General features: G+C 32.7%; 3 protein-coding genes across 6 annotated transcripts in view; 1 reads left to right on the top strand and 2 right to left on the bottom strand.

Annotated features, from left to right (window-relative positions):
* Window positions 1-458: 458 nt before the first annotated feature.
* LOC137924951 (dynein regulatory complex protein 8) lies at window positions 459-20,297 on the top strand. The gene is made up of 6 exons (XM_068768368.1): window positions 459-483; window positions 553-666; window positions 1,700-1,823; window positions 6,955-7,081; window positions 7,846-7,929; window positions 20,178-20,297. The coding sequence occupies exons 1-6, from the start codon at window positions 459-461 to the stop codon at window positions 20,295-20,297; spliced, it is 594 nt and encodes a 197-aa protein (XP_068624469.1).
* On the bottom strand, window positions 11,250-19,864 carry LOC137924949 (uncharacterized). Of its 2 annotated transcripts, none has more exons than XM_068768365.1 (9): window positions 19,769-19,864; window positions 19,614-19,686; window positions 18,992-19,087; window positions 15,301-16,045; window positions 13,995-14,065; window positions 13,728-13,916; window positions 13,170-13,646; window positions 12,174-12,342; window positions 11,250-12,101 (listed from the first exon to the last, which is right to left on the bottom strand). In XM_068768365.1, exons 2-9 carry the CDS (start codon window positions 19,677-19,679, stop codon window positions 11,491-11,493), a joined length of 2,424 nt encoding a protein of 807 aa, XP_068624466.1. In that variant the 5' UTR covers window positions 19,680-19,686; window positions 19,769-19,864; the 3' UTR covers window positions 11,250-11,490. The 2 variants fall into 2 exon arrangements, with proteins under 2 accessions (XP_068624466.1, XP_068624468.1); XM_068768367.1 differs by having other exon boundaries at window positions 19,614-19,697; window positions 19,769-19,809.
* A 1,275-nt stretch (window positions 20,298-21,572) lies between the features above and the next one.
* The window catches only part of LOC137925027 (uncharacterized), a 30,072-nt gene continuing 27,899 nt past the window's right edge, over window positions 21,573-23,745 (bottom strand). For all 3 annotated transcript variants that reach the window (XM_068768457.1, XM_068768456.1, XM_068768455.1), the window contains one exon: window positions 21,573-22,221. In XM_068768457.1, coding sequence (XP_068624558.1) covers window positions 21,653-22,221 — 569 coding nt within the window. In that variant the 3' untranslated portion in view covers window positions 21,573-21,652. The remainder of the gene's footprint in view (window positions 22,222-23,745) is intronic.

Here is a 23,745-nt window from a genome sequence, read left to right on the forward strand (position 1 = left end):
CGTTTTACACATTGATTTTTTTATTTGAATCTTCTAATGGAGAATATATTATAAGTATTTTAATTTGGCTTAACAATATCTTGAACAGCAAAGACAATTTAAGGTATTTATTCTGCATATATATGTATTTTATATAAAATTACATATACAAAATGTATAATATTTTATACATTTTATATAAAACAATATAGTTAGAAAAATGTTTTATCTAGACGAAACCTAAGTTTGAAAAATGCTAGTAACATTTGTGTAATAAATTTTATTTTTATCAATAGCGAACCTTAAACAAAAATAGTAAATATTTCTAACAGACCTGAGTGATATGGAATATTCTTTTAGGAGGAAAATTTTAGTCTCTGTTTTTTAGTTACTATGCAACTATTTTATAAATTATTGTAAACAGTTTGTCCTTAAAATTTTATAGCAACAAAATTTTAATCCATTATTTTTAGAAAAATATGGCGCGAAGAGAAGAACCGAAAAGTAATAAAAATAAATGTAATAATAATATATGTGCTTCAATGAAACGCATCACTTTTTATTTATTTACAGTTCAACCAAACAATGATTTGGAGAAAAAAATTATTGAAGCTTTCGAAGTATTTGATCACTCTGGGAAACAAGTCGTGGATGTTAGAGAGATAGGAACAATATTGCGATCCTTGGGTAATTTTCTTATATGCATTTTAACGATATCGCACATTGAAAGTAGTCAATATTGTTGTTTATGTATAGTATTTTTATTTTAAAATGTAGTATTTTTATATTAAAAAGTTTCGCTGGTTAATAATTTTTCGGGTATATAGTTGTTATCATGCCTAACTAAACTGAAACATTGTTCTGTGAAATAAAACGCTCGAAACAAAAATTATTTAGATAAAAATTTACTATGTCAATGTTCATAATTATATCTTTTACGACCTTTGCTAAATATGAAACCTTATAATATTGCTTTAAATGGATAGCGATTACATCATTATTTCAGTCGTAGGACGTCCACAGCTGGGCAAAACCCTCCGCTGTAGATTTCCAAAACGTGGGGGCGGCTGAGATTCGGGGTCTTCTGATGTCTTTAACAAGGTCGTCTGTCCACTTTGTGGGTGGACATTCTACGATGTGCTTAATTGTGTATGATCTCCGCTATAGAATTTTGAGGTCACAGTGGCCATCTGCGCGCTAAGTAAAATACCGAACGTAGCCTTCTCCATAAATAATAAACAGCAAACGGTTATATGTAAAACGGATAGATTAGAATACGTATTAATGAAAAAAACTATGTACGAAAATATTGGAAATAAAAAAAAAACAAAAAACGGGAGAACTCACCAGATAAAGTATTAAATTCAATTTCACACTCTTTACATAGTACAGACTCTTATTGAAGTTTTTCACGTCTATCACATGTCTGAAAAAAACATGCGAGAGTAACTAAGCGGGAGTATGTTTTATTACAAAAATTATTTATTAAGATCATTGAAATAGCCTGAATGCCTATGAAATAATCTACGTTGTTACCCTTTTAGGTCACAAAGGTGATTCCGACAGTTTTAACTAATTGACAAAATATTTACAATCACAAAATGTTTAGCATACAAAAATATACACTATTTATAGCTTTAGGTCCAGTGATGGATCAATGATAACAGGTACATAAATTTAATTTTTATTGAAAAGTATATTGTAATAATTTTTTTTTAAGGTTGCTGCCCAACAGAAGCCGAAATACAAGAAGTGATTTTAGCGACAGAGAATAAAGAAGCAACGGGAAATGTACCTCTTTTAAACTTTCTGCCATTTTTGTCTAAAGCCATGACGGAACATAGGTTTGTTCACTATCATATTCAAACACAACTATTATTACACATCTAAGCGTAAAGAATAAAGCCAAAGTCTAAAAATAAGAAGTAGTCAGTTTTGCAAGATTTAAATTATTTGTTAATTACAACGAAGACATTTTGATCCATAACAACCCCTTTGATTGTTAACAATTTTTTTCGCTAGCCAGTAGGTAGTAAGAAGTCATATAATTTGCATTTCCCCTAAATTTCTGTAAAAATCATTAAAGGAATGTTTATATGTCCTCGTTCTCTTTTTTCTGAATCCATTCAAAACAATGTACGTTTTCCTTTTTTTCTAAAGCCATTTGTAAAAAGAAAATGTTGACAATTTGTTATTTAGCTGACAATTTAACTGAGAAGGATGTATTGTTTACCGTGAAAGCACGGGAAAGGCGAATCGACAAGAGAGAAAAACGGAAAATCATTAGGTTAGGTTATACAAAAAAATTCAATGAATTCAAGTTTTTTTCCGAATTCAACGCTTATTATAATTTGCACCCGGCGAACGGAAGAAATCCCTAAGTTTTTTCTACTAAATACAGCTTCGAAGCTCCATTTACCCACACAAAAATATTCAAGCATAATGATCTATATAATTATATTTCTTACTAGTTCGGTTACGACGTCAAAATCCAATCACAATATTTCACTAACACGTACTCACCGTAACTTTACTCGAACACTTTTAATGTTGCTTACATTATCAACAGTGGCGCAAATTATAAAATCGACAAATACCTACAATTGTACGGCAATAAAACTGACGGTCATTCGCTTTCCTTATTTCGCGCCATGGTCGTAGATAAGATAACAAAAGTTCTGTGAATAAAAAAAAAAAATTTGTACAACTTTACTCAATCATGATTATTTTATTTCAATTATTAAATTAAATATTTATTTAATTAAAAAAAAAATATTTATTAACAGTAAAAGGTAATATTTTTTTATTTAATACAGTTATACTTTCTGAATTAATGCTATAAATAAACATGTAGCTGCCACACAACTGTCAACTTGCGAGCCCCGACTGACGGCACGCTTTGAGCAAATCACCTTCTGATCTGCAAAATACGATTTTGTCGCCACGCGACTGTCGGAACCCTTCATAATATTATGATTGAGACAGGAGTAATTATTGTTCTGACAAAATTTTTGTCAATACAAACATTTTGTACGGAACAGTCATACGGTTTATTTTACAAAAGTGTCGTGAACATTATTTACTCGTTAAATATTTTATTTTTACTTGAATTTTGTATGCGATTTAACTTTCACCACACACAGTTAATATCAAGAAATTCACAAGGGGTGTATGTACACTTACACTAACCAAATAGCTCTATATCTGTCGTTTGCACGGTACGGATACGGTCTTGGCCTTTTATTTTGATTGCTCCTGTTTACTTTATGACCTAGCCTGTTTTTTATAGTCCATTATTTAAATAGTGATTTATTGTGTTCTTGCATATGAATGCCTTCAGTCCATGACTTTGTGTATTTTTTAATTGATTAAATCACATTTTAATCAAATTGAAAAATCCGGCATTAAGATTGGAAATAAATTTTTAGTCGATCAAGACACCGTGTTTTGACCGCGCTATTTATTTTGTCGGACCCTATGGTTGGGTGATCACGTGGTTAGGAGCGTCTGTTAGCAGTATCTTGCTGGCTGGTAACGATTTACCGCAGCTCGAGTACTTGTCTGTCCAGCAAGAAGCATATACAAGATAATACACACCGCAGCTGGATGTAGTTTAGACTAGATCTCGTGATGGGAATCGGAGTGAGCCAGCTTATCTGACATCCAGAGCGGGGATTGAATCATTAGCGACGTACGAACAGATTGAATCATGACGACGTACGGAAAAGTAAATACGCCTTACAACTCCATCACTGGCTTTGGAGAGTCAAGTCGTGCGTTAACAAACAGGGCACTCACCTTCAAAAGTACTGTTGTCAGAGAAAGTGGAGGCAAAACCAATCGTAAATGGGTCACTGCTCTCGGACAGGTACTATTCCCATTGATACAACCTAACGGTTGAGAACTTTTTAATCAGGAATAAATCAGAGAAGGGTACACCTATACGGGTATAGCCCGTCTTCGTGCAAACGTCATCGCTGTAACTGGAATTCGATCGCCCATTAATATTTATTAGTTTGCGTATCTCAGTTCCGCGATGTAGTGATGAAGCTAGCTGTACAAAGCCTAACAGCTAACTTCAAAAACTTCAAACGTCAAATAGGCGAAACTATGGTTCGGCCGGAATGAAGTTCGGTGTAATAACTAAGAATGTAGTGTCAATAGTGATTCTTTTTCATAACTAGGTTTAGTTTGTGGATGGAAAGACACTGTTAGAAAATAGTGTTTTTGTTCTCAAATTTTTTTAATGATATTTTCCGAAGCTTAATTATTAATTTAAAAAATGTATAACATTATAATGAGAACACTCATTAAAAAGTTTCGCGTAATAAACTTCATAAATTTAATGTTTGTGTGGGATCTTCCTAGAGCCTGTAGGTCTTGGAGGTAATAACAACACGAAGTCCGAAGTAGAAGTGTGTAAACTCAGAGATGGTTTGTGTGATGTAAATGCCGTTAACCCGGGGCTTTTACAGCTTTCTATATACCGAGTTCATGGAACAGAAGGGTCCCTGAACTTGTCAAGTCTATATTCATTTAAGCTTAGCCCATATATTTATACTGATTGGAAATTATGAAAACAATGTTCAATCAATAAAAATCGTCAGCGAATCACGAGTCGGGAATTAATGTAGATCGCACTCTTTCGCCGGATATACATCTGTATATACATAAAGAATTACTTGTCTATGGGATTCCCCTTTTCGATACGCCGCTGATGATGACTTATGTAGCTCCTACATACGATTATTTAAAGACATCAGACGTAATTATACCACTAAGCTGTACAGTAGAGTATCTAACATTTTTATGCCTTAGAGAAATGTATAGCTTATCTTAATTTCTAGTGTGTGAATATAATTTACTATTTTTCTTAAACATTAATATATGATTATTTAGCTCATATTATAGATTGCTAGCTCAGTTCTCTTTTCGTACCATAAAAATTATGTCGCTGTGAGGAGCATTAGCCTGTACCGGTGGTCGGCAAAGTGCGGGTCCAGAGCTGCATGTGGTTTTTCATGGAAGGCGCTATAATATTTTTATTTAAAAATAAAACTTGGTAATAAAAAAATCAAAAATTTACGGTCAGTTGAAAAACCTCACGTTTACTGTTCTTTCCTTTTTGGTTCAACATATAAATGCAAACAATTCTTTTAAGCAAATTACTCAGTATATACAATCAGATTTTTTTACAACAAGGCAATTTTAAGACCACTGTCCTATAACACTGGTCGGCAAAAAAAGAACCAAATCTTATTGTTTAGTAAACTTTTATTACACGAAATAAATACCACACTAAATGAAACTAAATTTTATGATTAATAAACATATATAAAACCGAACAAAGTGCTTGCATATCCTTAGAAAGTTTGAGTAAGTCAGGTTTGTGTGTTGTTGTTTTTAATTTTAGGCACGATTCTATGTTCTAATCAATAAGACTGTGCCGTTGTGGGGCTGTAGATGGCAACAGAAGGAAATTATATCTATTTAATAAATATGGGTAGTGGGCAGAAGGCCTGGTCTGATTTTGCACCGCAGCTCGGTACTCCCCTGATGGTGGTGGTAGCCAGCCGCACGATCTCCAAGCACTGGTCAGGCGGCAGCAAGTTGAGAGCAGAGAGCGCCGGTAGTTCACAGGATGTGTTGGTTCCGTTGCAAGGTGATATAATTTCTACCTCAATGATAGTAGGTAATTTTTAGTATAAAACTCGCACCTGTGAATAAATGTCACAGTTATGATATACATATATAAATATATGAACAATTTGCTCCGCTGGCAGTAAACCCCGAGATGGCTTGTGATCAAGGAAGGGAAGAAGCCGAAAGCAGTTAGTGTGATTGTTTACTGTCAGAACGGAGTTACAAAATGTAAAGCTTCTTAAACAAAAAATAGGAGACATAATCAAATAAACAAATTGAAAAGTAATAATGAATACATAATGATGGAACTATGGACACAGACTAAATCTTTATAATATTTGTTTAACACTTACCCTTTTGGGGTGCGAGGCGATATAAAGCTTGTGGCGTGAATTAAACGATGCCCAGAGAATGAAAAGGACCAAGACGTGAATTTATAACGTAAATTCTAATTGGCCCCGGCGCGTAAGACGACACGTAGCTAGTGAACGCAACCGACACAAAGAGTGTGCGTCGTTGCGTGAGACGACACCTAGCTAGTGAACGCGACCGAAGCCAGGATCCTTCTCCCGGGCAATGTTGTAAAACTCTGTGGCTGGTGCACGGGCGCATTGGAATGTTTGTTATAAAAACAAAGATCCGCTAAACCAATACCACGCTTCTACGACCCCACGCCACTTCAGACGTACCGTTCCCCGTCAAGGGTTGAACAATTTTTTGCTGTATTGCGATTTATGAGATGTTTCTCGTGTTTATATTTTTTTGGTTAAAATATTATCTAAGATTTATGGGACGTTCACTTGCAACGTTACAAGACTTCTCTGTTTACCCTTGATAATGTTCATGCTTTAAAAAGATTATTCGTATATATAAGTAGAACTGAAAAGGGAAAGAACTTATTCACATCGTAAGTCAGGAATGGTATAACAATTAAAATTAAATTTATTTCATGTTCGTAACGTATTTGTCTGTTTATTAATTTAAACAAAAAATAAACATGTTGTCGATTTATAGATGAATAATAATTTTTATTAACGTTTTTTTTTTAAGTAAAAATATAATGGCACCTTCCGTGGTTATTTGTATCAGAGCCGCAATTAAGGAGCCAGAGTCACATGCGGCTCTGGAGCTGCACTCTGCCGTCCACTGCCCGATACTAAAAAATAACCGATTTTTTATTACTTGTTTAAAGATTATTTCAAAGGTCTCTTCATTTGTTTTTTCTTTGGCGAATGCTGATAAAAATGTCAGCACGAAAGATAATAAAACAAAATGAATTTTTTGTTTCTCTTCACTGATAAAGTACTTATATTTATTTTTCTATAAATTTAGATTTTATCCCGCTAGCGCCGAAATGTTGCTGGCTGCTTTCCGCTACTTCGATAAAGATGGCCGAGGATTTCTAACTAAAGAGAGATTTGCTCAGTTGATGCTCGAGGAAGGCGAACCATTTACACAGGTTTGAATTTATTTTGTCCGTCCTTATTCAATATAACTGATCTTCGTTGTATTATTATAATACAAATATGATACATCCAATTGCAAGTACAAGTGAGGCTGCTTGGTCCAGGTTCTGGAATAGAGACCTCATAACATCAAGCACGGGGTAAAACGTCCACCCACAATAGTAGACATTAAAGTCGTCGGAAGACGATTGATGCGGGTCGTTTCCAATCGGCCATGTTCGAAATCTATGTGCAACGTCAATAATGAAAATCATACGATTACCCATACGACATCCACTATTAAACATAGACAAAGATGAAACGAGATGATTACGATGATATAATCTCGTGCGTTGCTATAATCAGCGTGACAGACAGAAAACCCTGGAAGGAGAATTATCTGTCCGGTCCCCGTTAAAAACCTATATAGGTAGCCTATGACCAGCAGAGATCGTCTTGCACCCGGGAACGGACTATTAGGTTATTTAAATCGGAAGGTCTACTATAGTATGGGTAATATGGTATGGTATGGTGAGGCCGCGTAATTCCGGCGCTGAATACGCAATATCAAGTAATTAGTTAAAAAGGTGCTACTCTATACAAGTGGAATTTTCTGGTGTCCCGTGAATTTGCACATGGGACCTACCAAGGCTTGGTTGCTATTATAGGATTTAAAAAAGTAATATTTTGGATACAGGCCGTTTCCAACCGATCCTTTTAAATCTATTAGGAAGGCCTATGTCCAACAGTAGAAGTATAAAGCCCGAGTTAATTTCAGGAGGAATTCGATGAAATGATGCAGACAGCTTTGGATCCCGTCACAAATAACATCACCTATGAATACTACATTAATCAACTTATGGTATGTATGCTTATCAGATTTTAAACTACCCTCATAAATTGACTGAGCTCTGTTGCATATATACGAGGCTTACTATTGAAACTACACTCTTAGTTATTAGTTCAAACTCAATTTACTGGTTTCTTAACAGAATAACAGCAGTGCACGTCTCGCGACACTCGTTGCAGTATCCCCGCTATACATACCAGCTGTTTTATAAGCGATGTCTCCCATCAGTACATTTTTCAAATTAGTCACTCGCTAAAGTACCCTCACATAATTTTAACGACTGCTAATACTTGTGAACAACTTAGGTGAGCCACTTTTACTTAGTCAACGAAATAACTAGGAATTCGTTCAAAGCTAAATTGTTCAAATAATTTATTCTATTTTTAATTTTATTTTCTCGCTTTTCTTTCGTCTTCTCAATTCTTCCTCACATAATCTTTCATTCCATCACCATTCACACGTCACCTCTTTACGTTCACTATTTTCTCTTGGACTGTTTTTAACAATTTTTATTTTATCTGTATTTTATAAAGATTTCTCCGGAAAATAAAGCGAAAGGTATAATGAAATCTCTATATAACCTGTTAAAAAATTTTGGCATGTTAAAGAGCCAATATCAGTTAGTTGCCTCGACTTTTGGCAAGTGAAGGCGAGACAGCATCGCTACTAATGGATGTTAGTCGTATTTGCAACGCGCTACAGTAGCAAAGCCAACATACTATTGCATCACGACAGGCAGAGACCGGAGGTTACTGAAGCTCGTTTCCGTGCAAATTTCTAGAAAGGACTTCCAAATGCAATATTTTTAGGATTATTAATAGTAGGTTTGGTTTGAATCCTATTTCGCAAGAGAAATTAGGTTTCTTGAGGATATTAACTTTAAGAATATTTGTCTGTCAGTGAAATCTCTACTACATGACATTTTTGCAGTGACGTCAAGGAACCGATAACGATGATACTTTTAATAGTGAAACTTGATAAAATTTACAATTTTATTTCCATACCCATTGCTGTTTACACTGCATCACTAGATTTAAGGTGGTCGAACGGTGTTGCTCCCTAAACTTCTATACCAGGCATAAGCTACCGAGAGTCAAAAAATACAATTTACAAAATTTAAATACAAAGACTTTAAAAGAGCCACAAAAATGTTTCTTGCCAACAATAAATAACTTCATGTAGTTTTTTTTACAAAAAATCTTATCTTCAAGTCAAAAGAAAAATATATTTATTCTTATTTAAATAGTGGGTTTTCACAACAAATAAGATAACATATATGATATTATTAAATAATCAATTATTAATGTAAAAATGAACACCGTGGTTTTAGAAAGGTAGGAAAAGTTGGCAAATAATTTAAGTTTTAAGCGAAACTAAATTTTCACACTTAAGTAGATTTTTCACTTTACTTTTATTGTATTAATAAAAGAGAATGCCTGATTATAATACGTATTTAACTAACTAGCCGCAGATTGCAGACTGATTCGTGCCATTACATTATTCATTGCATGAAGGGAAGGTTACTTCCTATCGCTTTTGTAATGAGATACGTTTACTATATTTCACCAACGTAAACAATATTACTATGCCTCAGATGACATCGCAGTCAAGCAATAAATTAATCGATATAAATAAGCAAATTACCGATTTTGTAATTCAAATGATTTACAGCTTAGCTTTGAATATGCAAACGCGTACAATATTACAGAAATAGTCTTAACACATTTGCATCATAAGTGAATATACGCTTAATCTTTGTAGTCACTACGATAGAAGCGTATATATACGCAGCTGCGGTCGACATTGAAGTCATATATTTAACGACACTAGCTAACAGTATAAGCTCATTCAGACAAGTTGTGTAGTGTCGGTAACTGAATTTATTCGTGAGCTAAAACAAAAGGAAGGAAACGATTTACCTATGTGATAATTGTGATGTGGCTACATGATTGTTTTTATTTTTTTATTGTATTGTATTTTACCCTTAAAATCGGTGATATCGAGCCTTCTACCCTTCTCGTATGATAAAATGGGTTAAGGTTTTTTTATTAACCCTTAATTTGGCAAAGTATAAAATGCTATAAAACCTGAATTTTGTCATCAGAAATGTTATTTATACACATAAAACGATTATAGAAAAATTTGAAAAAAAAATCTGAAAAGCTTAGTTTTCCTGAAAACTCATGTATGCCACAACATACACCGCCAACTACTCAAGAATACAAACCGCAAATGTGTTGTATGCAGGGGCATACATTGCCAATTACTGCAGGTACTGACTACGTATGTAAAAAAAAACAACTATTATATTTATTATTTATTTTTATAGAAAAATACGTAGAAATTACGTAGGCACATGGTAATCTAGTTGACTATTACGGAAATTTTTGCCAGTTACGAAACAAAGGCGGACTTGGCACTTCATACATTGTACGATGGTAAGTTTTGAACACAATTGGCATCTTCCTTGTGTGGTCATTGTCATAAAATGACCAACGATGTCAAATCGTGACGTTTCAACTGGACTGGCTTGTGGTACTCTTTTTTGGTGCGTTTGTTACTACCCTCAGAAGGCTGGTATTTTTTTAAACCTTCGTACAATTCGAATCTAAAGTCCTTCAAAGCAATTGACTTTGTCTTGGAATCTCTTCTGTGAAGGAGCCATGCGTTATTGATACAGATGTCAAGAAGTTGGGCAAATATGCGATATACCATCTCCTTGTCTTGAAAGGTGTTCTATATAAGGAGATAAGCTTATCGGCCAAGTCAACCCCTCCCATATGCTTGTTGTACTCCTAAACAATTTCGCTGGTGGGGTCTTCATCATCTAGAAGATTAAGTCTTTCTAAAGAGCTATCAATTGAGGGTGCAGAGAAGCAGGACATGAAAAGCGGTGCGTGCACACGTATTTCGTCGATAGTGAATATCAGAATGTATGATATCAAGCATAGGATTCAGTCGTGAAACTTTTCCCAAACTGGGTAATAATCTATAAAATTATATAAATACCTTGGAGAGAAAAGCTGACGGCCGCCTGTACGCCATTTTCGTCAACTAATGTCAAAACCAGTGATACCAAATGCCTGTTTTATATTTTCTACTAAAAGTTGTTTAAGTTGCAAGGTGATAAAAATATAATTTTACGTTATTTATGTATTTTCTAATACATAATATTTTTTTAAAGTTGATGTATGTTGGGGCATACATTACCAAATTAAGGGTTAAACACTTTATTTAATAAAAAGCTCAGGTAAGTTTTAAATAATGCTGATGTTTGATGACTAATTGCATAACGATTCGAGTTAAATAAGAAGTATCCAGCACATTGACAAAAACAATTTATTATATTAATATTTAATTCATTTTAAGTAAAGGTCAAATAAGATTCACAAGAGTGTTATATTTTGATTAAAAATTTATGATGCAAATATGCAACAATTGAAATTATTATGACATTTTGTTAAAGAAAATCAACAAAAACATTTTTAAACGAGTGCAATGGCTTGCATATTTGTCGATTTTTAATATAAAATTTATGGTTTTTAAGTAAACTGACAATTAAGTTTTAAGTACTTAATTGTTGTGTATGAGTCTACTGGCACTTCTAGTTCTAAGAGTTCTCGGCGTAGCAGTAATACTTTGTCTAGCTTTTGACGGTGTAGCTTTACCAGCATCTTTGATATTATTCTTAATATTTTTATCGCCACTGCTTTGTGATTCAACTGCCCCAGAAGCTTCCTCGGAACTCTTGCCATCTTCGTCTTCTCGGATAATTTCTAAACCACGAGAATTTTCGTCAGACATATTTTTAGCAGTGTTATTATCTGCCTGTATCTTCTCTTCTTTCGCATCATCATTTTTATCGTTATTAACTGAAGACTTGAGCAGTTCAGACTTATCCAATACATCGCTAACCTCTTGTTTGACTTCTTGTTTGATCTCCTTATTTAAATTTTCCGACTTGTTAAGTGTTGAATCAGAAACATCGTCTTGGCTACTTTTTTCTGTCTTAACTGGGCTTTCATTCATCTCTTCGTCTGCTTTGCTGATTGTCGTTAGTAGATCAGATATTTGGTTTTCAAGATCTTGTGGTATCATGTAGTTGTCCGTTTTATTTTCTTTTGGGGACAGTGTTGTGTTTAGTAATTGTTTATCATTTGCTTTGATAGTGAGCGTTGAGTTGCCTGCAAAAAAAATCGTGTTTATTTCTTTCCTTCATAACGTTATACCTATTTTAAAACTCAAAATATATTTACCAATAATCGATCCATTAGCCGCCAACGCGCTGTTAAAGTCTTTTTCGTCGTTAAACCCAACTACCAAAAGATTTTGAACAACTTTGTGTTTCTTGATACTTACTGCGTTGAATTGATTTAGAAACTTATATGCATCAACTCTATTAGGGAGATTAGGTTGACCGAGTACCTATTTTAAATAAAAAGAAACTGTTATGTACTTCACATAATACAATTCAATAATAACTTTGTTAATAATATAATAATTTTGGGGATTCCCAGAGCTTTTTTTTAAAGACCACATAAAATTTACCTGGTTGGTTCCTTTACATCCCTTGCTGACTTTTTACCATATTCTCAAAACTCCAAAAAAATGTAAATATGACATAAGAAATATATTTTTAGCTAACTATAACTAGAGGGTCATTAAGACAGGGGTGAATAGGTTCCACTTAACATCAGGCGAGACAGAGGTCAAATGCTTTGCCTATAGTCAATAAAAAATGAAGTCATCCAACTTTACTTTTTTGATTCTACTCATAGCACAATGAACCAATCAATTGTAATTTATTTCATTTCGAAAACTCCCCATACGAAGGGTCAGCAAGTCAACATTTCAGTTCTTCAGTATCGAAAGTAGATAAATTTACGTGGATCCTTATATTTTTGTTATGCCAACGAGGGTATACCCCATCAAAATTCCCGTAAACACTTTGTGAAACAAAATTTTAATGAATAAGTTTTGAAAAACAAAACCTTTATTGCATGTTTTCTGATGGACAATTGCGATAGTAAATCAAATGGCGTCTAAAGTTATTGGATTTGTAATGTTTCCACATATATACAAATGATTACACCAGAAATTTTAAAAAAATATACTAATTTGCTAGTACTATGTTTACATGTAAAACCACTTGAATAAAAGCACAATCACCCACCCATATACAAAAATTGATCAATAAATGATTAACTTAATTGTTTCTGTTATAAAAAAAAACTATCAGCAAAATAATTTACCTTTACAAAGTACTGTTGTACAGATTTTGATTGCGACACTGGAGACATCATGGAGATATTGGTCTTATCATTTACTGCTTCTGCTGGTTTAGGACTATCATTTTCATTAATTGTAATTTCATTTGGTTTGTCACTTTTTAAACTTTCATTTAATACTTCAGGTTCATCTAATTGAGCTGTTTCTTCATGTTTTGATGAATCTTCAATTTGTGACATTTCAACATCATATGTTTTATCTGTACACTTATTGCTAGCGATTTCTTGTGCAACCTCCCCATGAAGTGTTTCCTTATTTGCGTCAGGTAACTGGGCAGTCATATCATCATCCTTTGCATTATCCTCAGCTTGGGCTTCATGAATATCATTTGTGACAGGTTTTTCTGATTGTGTCTCTGAAGTTTGTTCCAAAGTGTGATTTTGCTCTTTATTATCAGTCGTACTACTTTTTTTAGAATCTTCAAATATCTTAATTATTTGCTAAAAATTAAAATGATTTAAAGTTTTTTAAATTGCCAAATGACGGTGTGTAAACAGTGTTGTGTAAATTAAATTACTTACTTGTGTGTAATTTGGTAATAACTTTGGTATTCTTTCTTCAAGCAATGTATCAACTAGTGAGCTATAAAATGATTTAGCTTTGAGAGCTCGATTCTCATTTACTTCTGGGTCATCACCAGCTGTCGGCATTGGCCGTGATTCAATGATTTTTAAAATTTCTTCATCTTTTCCTTTGCTTAATTTTTGTAGCTAAAAGTTTTATAATTACATTGTAAAAGATATCACATGTTTTAGAAAATACAACAAATTATAAAAAACTTGACTTACTTTTACGAAAATCTCATTCAGTTTCTTCGTCAAAATTTTATTAAAAGTTGGTTGAATTGCATGCTCTGAATCTAAAATTATATATATTTCTATAATAACATTAATATCAATTCTACAATTTTCAAACAGGTGATTTTATAAAAACCCTTTGTCACTTCTGACATGTCATTATTGAAAATGCTCATCAAACAGCAAAACTTTTACATTGATTAAATAATCAATAGAAATTTTACTTTTCATTAGTAAAAAAAACAAAGATAATAGATAGGGGTTCTTTTAAAGACAGTCGCCTACAACATTGAGTTGTTTTACATGAGACATTGTTGTTGTCTCATGTGAAACTTCATGAAATCTCTAAAGACGTGAGATGGGAAACAATAAGCCATAAAATAACACTAATATCAGATAAAGATGTAGCGATACCTATATACGCGATATTAAAAGGTGGAAAGTTCCTCCAGAAGACAATGTAGATACGAAAAATACTTCCATCGATTTAAAGTTAACACAATACCTTGTTCTTCAGTAACATCAAATTTCGCTAAAATTAATAATTCATAACAGCATGCCCAATAAACAAGATATAGTTTGACCGCATAATCAGCATGCTGATATGTTTGAGTCAATGAACAAATAAATTCTCTCCAACAAGAGGACAGTCGAAGAAATTTTGCTTTACAACAAAGAAGTTTCAATACACAATCTATAGGATGAAAGAATACACTATAGGTGTAAAATTGGATGGAATGTCTTTAGACTTCGCCTATCTGCATTGATATTATATACGAAAGAAATTCTTTAGACGTAGGAAACAACAATTAATTAGATCTTTCATCTGCTAAGTGATAATAAATTAAGGATTTTTAATAATAGTAAGGTCTAACAACCATTCGTACGCCATGACAAAACAAGAAGTTATAACCTTAAAAACAACATTAACATAGTTTGCATATATTATTTATGGACAAAAATCCATTTTGTACTTCAGATTTTTTAGACTTTTGTTCAATGTTACACTAAGTAGTACACTACTGAAAAGTTCAGTCAAACACATGTTTAACTGAGACTATATTACTGATTTTAAGCTTTGTCACATCATGACACATTACGAGAAGATTTATCGAAACGATCGACCATGGTGTAATTCTGAGCAGATGTGTCAGACCATACAAATGCTTTATTAATCAGTAATGATGTATTTTTTTGTAAAATTTTAAATGTAATGTTATAATCAAGTATTTCCATACCGATTGCATTCATTGACTAAATTGAGAGTGAAGAATAGATCAAATAAGCAAAAGAGTACCTGCGACTAAAATAGCGTTATCCAACATTTCCTGGTCGGTACTTGCCGGGTAAGTGCGGCGGTAAGTGGCAACGATGTCGACAAATCGTCCGACCACTTTGTTCATCATGACCGTCCTCAGACGTTCGCGAATGCTTTGCTTGAGAGAGCGCTGGACGTGTCTGTTGTTAAACAGATTAGTGGACTCTTCTTTTTTGCAACAATTTCCTCGAACTTCTTTTAAAATCGCGCCCAGGGCAAGCTCTAACCGACCGGCTACTTGTTGTGAAGGCACTTGGTCGGCGAGTAACATTTGGTCAGTGGGATTTTTATCATAAGCAGATTGAGGCCCTTTTTTCTTAGGCGGCACAGTGCCCAGGGTAGGCTTAGCAGTATTAAGTTTTACTTTTGGTTTAGTCACCTTATTCGGCATGAATTCTCTACGTGGCCTTGGAGGTATCTGGCCTGAAATTCGGCGCCCAATACTAGGTTTAGGCACCACGTCCATAAGCGGCTTTAAGGGGACCATTCGCAGAGGATTTGGATTCCCGTAAGATCCAAATCTCGGGGGCACAGGATTCTGGTTTACATTGAACCTATCATCGTCCCAAACGTTTACAGCGTGGCGCTTTTTGATATGTGGAGGAAGATCGCGGTCAAAGCTTGGTCCAGGACCGTTGTTGTAAAGGTGAGCAAAGTTCTGAACCGTACTTTGTTGTTGCGCGTAAGCAAAGTTTAGGGGCGGCTGATCATTCTCATACGGCCTCTGAAAATTTATAAGCAATGTTGACAGGTTTAATACACCAAAAATTTGGTAAGGACAATATTAAAATAGCAACTTTGGTATTTTATTTTCCAAGAATGACAAATATTTCAATCGTACATAACATGCATATAATTGAAATACTTTTTGTTTTTTGCTTTTGAGATTATTATGACCTATCTAGGAATCATCCCCGTGACTGAAATTTCGCTTTTATGATTTTGAGAACCTGGAGGCTGCAGGCCAGGCTTAAGTTCCACAAATTAGGATACATATCAATTTTTTGGTAAGAATTAGTAAAAGCGTTACAGAGTGGAGGTATTTTTAAATCAAACTAAGACGGACTATTGACTGTCAAAACGCAAATGTTGCTAAGTAAATGTAACCATTAAATTCAATTGTTATAAGATATTTTTAACAGTTGTGGCCAACAAATATAGCTATTTGGCCTGCATGTCTGAAAGAGACAATATTTATATCATTATTAAAAAATAACATATAATAATATAAAATAAATAAAAACAGAACCTTAAATATCTTGAACATTCATTTATTAATATGAATATTCAAGAATGCTAAGATACATCAGATAACAATGTACCTTTGTAGCATTCAGGCAAAAATTTTTAACATTATACTACAGTTGTTATTATGCAGTAATTTATCAACTTATACTAATTCAAGTTTATTCAAGAAATTAGAAGAAAAAATCAAAAACTCACTTTGAATGTACAGAACACTAAAACCCAAAAACATACTTTGGAAAGTTTGTCGTAAATATGAAGAAATATTGCTAAATATTAACAGACCATACATATGCCAATTATTTTTCTTATTACTTGCTAGTATAAGCATGGTGAAAAGACAAAACCTTTAACCTGAACACAATACTAAAAAGTGTTTGGAAATTATAAAAGGATAAAATATGGATCCTAAAGATGGAGTAAGTTTCTCATAAATACACTATTAGATATAAATATTTGAACTAGAGTAATAAACCAATTACTAACTTAAGAGAATTGCTAATTATTCAATTAACTTTTAATGCATTATGCATCAAAATGACAATTCAACCATGTCTGCGAATTCCATAACACATTGACTCTATACACACAAGCACTAATTTTAAAAACCTAGGTTTAGAAAAGTTAGTTTTCTCGGAATAAAATTGGAATTTTGTAGAAATCCAGTTTAAAACAATTTCTTACACCCATATTATTTAGAACTGGGTTGTACCAACGACTGCTCTAGTATTTTACCATAGAAATCATTAAAACGCCAAATACTTATGAATAATTTATAATAACAACCAGCAACACTGAATATGAGGCAATCGCTGAGTGAATCCAGTCATAAACAAAACATCAAATTTTGACATTTTTTCATAACATAGACTTGCTAAATTACATGTGCAAGGAAGAGCCAGTTCATTTATAAACAATTTATCATTTGTGTGACAGAATAAGTTTTATATAAACACTATCTATGCCTGAAGATAAACAAGGTAATTGAATGTTTGGCATGGTGTCCTATAAAGATTATTAAAAAAACAGACTTGTGAAACACTAGGCACTAAATTTTCTAAAACTGTTTGAAAGAGTATTGCAAACAGTTTTAATATATAAGTCATCAAAATATTTTTTTTACACTTAATATTTCATTGAGGTTCATAAACATTTATCAAAGATGAAACGTATTTATAAAACAAATATACCTATAAGAACTAAATTCACATGAACAAGGATCTAGAAGGCTAGGCCATTCTCTTTTAGCAATGAAATCATTCCTAAATAAAAAGTCAATCTCACATTATATTTTTAGTAATATTATCATCATTTCATGAGCCGCTCATATACTACTGGCCATATTCCATGGATTTCCAAAAGGGCTGAATGAAAGTAACTTGCATCCATGGTCTTCTAATAAGCTTGAAGGCATATGTTTAGTAGATAATGATGAATCCCTACTCTCATAGTTTTCAGACTCCTGAACAAGTGTAATGAACAACACAGTAACTAGCAACTATATTTGTTTACAAAATTCAATTTTTGGGTCACTTGCCATACATATTACACCTATTCTTTAAAGATTTTTTTTTATAATTACACCTATTCTTTAAAGATTTTTTTTTTTATAAAAGTAGCTTACATGGTCCTGATATTTATTTACATTTATAGTTAGGTTAATAAAATTGTTCTTTTGTATATCTAAACAAATGGCCAGTAACATCATTCTGGGAGGTGATGCTACTGTGGTACTTTTCAATTGTATTACTAAAAGTGGTCTCACACTTGGCCTCATTGGCAAGCTTACCATTGGTCAAAAAGGAATGGAGAGTGCCTAACTCGAGATTTCTCTATAAGGTGGAATCAGGAATGTGGAGATTCATAGACAAATGAAAGTAATCATCATAACCCTGTGAATTGGCAAGTCGAAATGGCAGCTTGCACACCACATAGCACTACTACTATATACTATAGATGGCGCTACTGAGGCCTTAAGCTTCTGGAGCGGAGACAACTGGCTAGTGTAGCATTAGGCACCCATATGAGTTGGACAAATAACCTTAAGGTTAAAAGTTAGGAAGAAACTAGATGAAACTGGCTGTTTCTCACTGATGCTCTTGGAAATCTAAGGAGCAAGCCGAAGTCCAGCAGTGGATGCCCTCCGGTAAAAATGATAAAGTAGAGATCAGATATTTAGATTAATTTTTGTCTAAAACTAAGTATAAGCATATTATAGAAAACAATTAATGAAACAAGTAATTATATCCATTGGCATGGCAGATACAAGCTATGTGTGCTATCTGCACTGGCTGAAATTATTCTTACAATAAATATTACTGAAGCCACCTTCATAAATTTCTAGTCAAAATTAAGCAAATTTTCATCTAAATATCCCATATTTAATAAGCGTGAATTAAATAACTTCTATGTTGGATTCTTATACCTTTCTGGTGTACATCACTTCATTACAAAGGTGATCTTGCTCATTTTGCAAAAGCTCTCTCCTCCGCTGCAACATTTCTAGTTCTTGGTTAAGATTCTAAAAGCAATACATATGCTAATATTAATTTTAGGACATAGGCATTATTCACAAAAGAAATTGCAACATTTGAATAAAATAAAATGTTAGGATTTCATATGAAAGAAGTAAATCTAGAAACTTAACCTCATCTTAATCTAGTTATACTGGTTCCTTTTGAGCATATCTTTATAAATGCTAATTAAGATCAGCTTGGCCTGACTGACTCAGAGACACTGATAATTTTTTTTTTAGTACTATTCCATGGCAAATGGTTAAAGTTATTTTTAGTCATATATACTTTATACAAGCCATTTAAAAGAATAATATGGTTTCTTTGCATATTTCATTGAATGCAAAATAGACACTGAAAAATTCAAACGTGTGTCTCTGTCTGTCGTGTCCTCTAATACAAAAAACAGCACCCAGTACTATATTGTTTTGCATTACAATGCAAAAACTCGCATGCATTAAACCTCGCATGATAATCAAATGCAAGGTTTAAAAGGATTTAGAAACATTATTTAGGACTGCAATAAATACTTACACGAATATGATTAGTAACCAGTGGTCCCGTCGCAAAACCGGGTCCTCGTCTCATATTGCGATTCATATTCTATCTAAAAACAGACTTTATTACAAAACATTGTAAAGTTTATAAGCTAAACTGATCATTTTCACATTTTTCTTACTTTTACTTACAATTAATACAATAATAAACTTAATTACAACACAATCTTATAAACGTATATTAATACCGTTTACGCCACACAATACAAAATGGAGAATCAATAATGCCGACAACTGTCACAGAACGGCGTATGCTGTCTTATCTGAATACGATTTTAGTAATCGATTAATCGACATCCTTTATTTTTTAATTATTTAAATTAAAACCAAATTATCTATTTTATTAAAATGTACAATACATCGGAACTGTTAAATGTGAGTATTTCTTTGTTTCAGTAATAAAATACGGAGTTACGAATATTTTACACACAATTTGTATGCTAAAAATGTTCGTAGCGCTTTGTTAACGACAAAACTGTACACGCCATAACATTGTGTTAAAAACATGTTGTTGCAATAATACTTATTATGAACATCACAGGTAGCTCCAAAAACTGTTTACGATATAGCCGATATGTTGGAGGCAGAGAGAAAAAGAATAGAAGCAGCTGCACCTAAGAAAAGACGTGCATCTGAACTTTTACGTGCTGCACAGAAATGATGCAATATTCGACCAAATGAAGTACTTCAAAATTACAAATAATTACGTTCAAAATTTGGTTATCCAGAAAGTTCGTGTCGATTTTGTACAAAAGCAATTAGTCAAATTATTAATAAACTCAAAAATTTTTAAGTTTACCTTATTATGTATTTTGTTATCAATATTGAATATCTCAGTGCAGCCATTTCCGCAGAAATATTTTATTTATGCTTGCGCTTTCAACAACAGTTTTATAAGTAAAAGTCACATTAGTAAAAAATAAACTTTTTTTTCCCTAACAAGAATATACCGTCTTTTAAATTTTGTTTGTATACGAGTAGTATCTCAAAATCGGCACAACCTTTTCCGGAAACCCAATAGAATAGTTACAAATATAATTTATTAAATAATTATCTTTTGGTAAAGCATAATTTGTACTTTGATTTGGTAATAAATGTCACGTTAAGTAGAAATTAAAGTACATTTTTTCATTAACATATTTTCTGTTGTATTTATAGTATACCGAGTATAGTAGTGGTGCGATGAACTCGCGTTATAGTCATTTGCCTATATTTAACGAAGTATTTTCGGATATTGTAATTTATTCAGCGAACGTTTTGAACATTTTATTATTTTTTTTAAAATATATTGTTGTAATGCCTAGCTAGATGAATTTTGTCAATAACAAGTCCACTTATATAGTAAGGTTACTGAAAAAAAATGATCCTGCGTAAGGTTTTAAAACTCATGCGGAAAATATTGGAATTTAATAATGATGGATGGGCACTATTGTTGGCTAAAAATAATAGACGCTGCACTGGTGCAATAATTAGATAAAGGATTATTTTAACACCTACCACGCAGCTCGAAGAATTGCCAGAAGATTCGCTGGATACGGAGCGCGGAATCAGTTATCGTGGCGATCTTTTGGAAAGACCTATTTCTTACAGCGGGCGTCAATCAGCTGACTTGATGATAATAATAATTATTTTAGCATACGACATGTCACATTGAAAGTGAACATATCTTTCTTGACATTGGTTTGTCACTATTCGAGTAGTTTCTAATTAGAGTATGAATTTATTTTCAGAAAAATATATTAAATATATAGTTAAAATGCTTTAGATATTTTTTTTTGTTTTCAGGTGGAGGAAGGAATTGTTGACACAAAGGAAAAACCGAAATAAGGAAAAATCTACAATATCACATGTAATTTTCAGCAAAATTTTATAGTAAAGGAATATTGTAAATTATTTTAAGATTCTTTTTTGCCTCCTGTCACAGAATTTTAAGAAATAAAGTAAAAAATTAGTTAAAACATATTTTATTGAATAAAGTTACAGAGTAACAACTAGTATTTTTTCATAAATCTTTGTTTAGCACTCGTCTAAAACGATCCCGTCAGAAATTAAGGAGAGTATATCATAGCTGTCCGTTACATCGTCCTCCTCAACTGTGTCATGTGATGTAATTAGATCACCAAGCTTTTTGTTCAATTTTGGTTTTGTTTCCATTTGCACATCTGCACTTCTGTCTTCCGTAATTTTAGATTCTAACACATTGCTTGTTTTACTTCTTTGTGACGTGTTAGGTGCAGTATCTTCGGATTCAAACGTTTCGTTCTTTTCAGTTGATAATTTCGGAATGCCCATTTTAGGTTCAGATTTGGTTTTTGTATCTGTAATTATGTTTTTTACAATTTGTGTGTTTTTAGGAGTTCCAGTTTCAACTGTTGAAGGTAAGCGAGTCGCTTGGTTTGTCTTTTCTATTTGATTTTCTTTAGGTTTCTCATGTTGACTGGTTTCTTTTATTGGTTTTTCTTTATTGTCTTCTACACAGTTTGCTTTCATAGGCGGTTGTCCTTCGGAATTCTTACTTAAAGTAGTTTTTTGTTGTGGTTGCAATGAGAATTTATAGCATGGCTTCACCGTTACTTTAACTTCACCTGTGAAAGGATAAGCATAATTTATTGCCATAGATTGCATTATTTTATTATCTTTTTGTTTTGAAATAGTACTTCACCGGCTGGCAATAGTGTCTCTTGGATATCACTTAATATGTTTGTACAAGAAATACGAAATCGAAATGGACCTTGAGTTTATTTTTCAAATTTAAACTTCTGTTAACTCTTTGAAGGTCAAAATTGGGACCATAAGCACATTTTCTAGTTTATCTTTATAAACATGTTTGATCTTATCCAATAATATATTAAATATACAAGGTTATAGATGAAAAAGCTTTAAAGGGGAAAAAATCAATAACAATTAAATAACAAATAACATATGATAACGTAAAAAAAGATTCTGAAAATTTGGATTACTGCATATTAAATTTATTCATTGCTTAATATCTGCCTCTGCGGACCTTGTACTACTTGGAATTATCGGCCTCTTGTATGGAAAATGAATCGAAACCTTTGTACATGCAAGAAAGTATAAAGAATATTTATTAATGGCGTAACTTTTTATGATTACATGCTAGATATTATAGACATAATAGTGCAAAACAATGACAATACAAACTTGAAAATGTTTATGATGGTTGGAAATAGGTGCAAAAGCTTTTTAAAGCCCTTTACTGACAGACAAGGATACAAATACACATCATTTTAAAACTTTTACACCTATAACCAATCACCTTATGTGTCATACAGATATAATGATAATAATTATTCAAAAATATCTGAAGGAAAAGGTATTATTTAGAAAATTGATTTATCAAAAATCCTTCACATTTATCAATTTTATTCAGTTGGCTCTGAAGACTCATATAAAAAATCGTTTATATTTTACTTAAATAACTTTTTAAATTATTTTTCCCGCTCACTCTAAATACTTTGTGAGAATGCTGGTTACAATTTCTACTTAAAGTTCTCATGTGATCCTCTGTATATTAGAGGTCTCCTACGAAAGGTGCCAATGTCCCTCACAATTGTACCAAGGTAAGTCACAGGAGTAAGCTAATCAGAGCTTAGTTTAAGATATATCAGTCCTAAAGAAATCTATAGGAGACGCATATATCTAGCTCGAATTAGACTTTTATGATACTACTATTTCTCATCTACAAATAGTTAATTTTTTGAATAAAAATTCTGGTGCTGATAAAAGAATTATGAGGTAAAATTTAGATATATCTAAATATATTTCATAGACACATAATTTTAACTTTTAAAGGACTTTCAATTTTACTTTAATCATTTAAAAACAATTCAATTTTTTTTATTCCAATGATTGGCGAGTCAGCGTAGATAGAATTTTTAAAATAAATGTAAAAAAAAAAGATTTGTCTATTTATTTTACTGACAGAATAACAGTATACTGTTTATTTATAATTTTCATACTAAGCTCATATTTTTTATAATTTAAGGCCTTGGTTCTTCTGCAAATTACCTCATTTCTGATTCGATCTTTAGCCCTCTCCACTGCTCTCAGGGTGATCTTGTATCAGGGTGAACTTCCTTATAAGGCCT

This window comes from Battus philenor, unplaced genomic scaffold (genome assembly GCF_028537555.1).
Source record: "Battus philenor isolate CCGP_79_NKW_IND1 unplaced genomic scaffold, ilBatPhil1.0.hap1 SCAF_25, whole genome shotgun sequence".
Taxonomy (NCBI): domain Eukaryota; kingdom Metazoa; phylum Arthropoda; class Insecta; order Lepidoptera; family Papilionidae; genus Battus; species Battus philenor.

Coding starts and splice junctions, on each gene's coding strand:
- LOC137924949 (XM_068768365.1), bottom strand. CDS start 19,679: ATGAATCGCAATATGAGACGAGGACCCGGTTTTGCGACGGGACCACTG. Junction 19,088..19,613: donor TGGTTACTAATCATATTCGT/GTAAGTATTTAT, acceptor TATTGCTTTTAG/AATCTTAACCAAGAACTAGA. Junction 13,647..13,727: donor TATTACCAAATTACACACAA/GTAAGTAATTTA, acceptor TTTAATTTTTAG/CAAATAATTAAGATATTTGA.
- LOC137924951 (XM_068768368.1), top strand. CDS start 459: ATGGCGCGAAGAGAAGAACCGAAAA. Junction 667..1,699: donor AACAATATTGCGATCCTTGG/GTAATTTTCTTA, acceptor TTTTTTTTTAAG/GTTGCTGCCCAACAGAAGCC. Junction 1,824..6,954: donor AAAGCCATGACGGAACATAG/GTTTGTTCACTA, acceptor CTATAAATTTAG/ATTTTATCCCGCTAGCGCCG.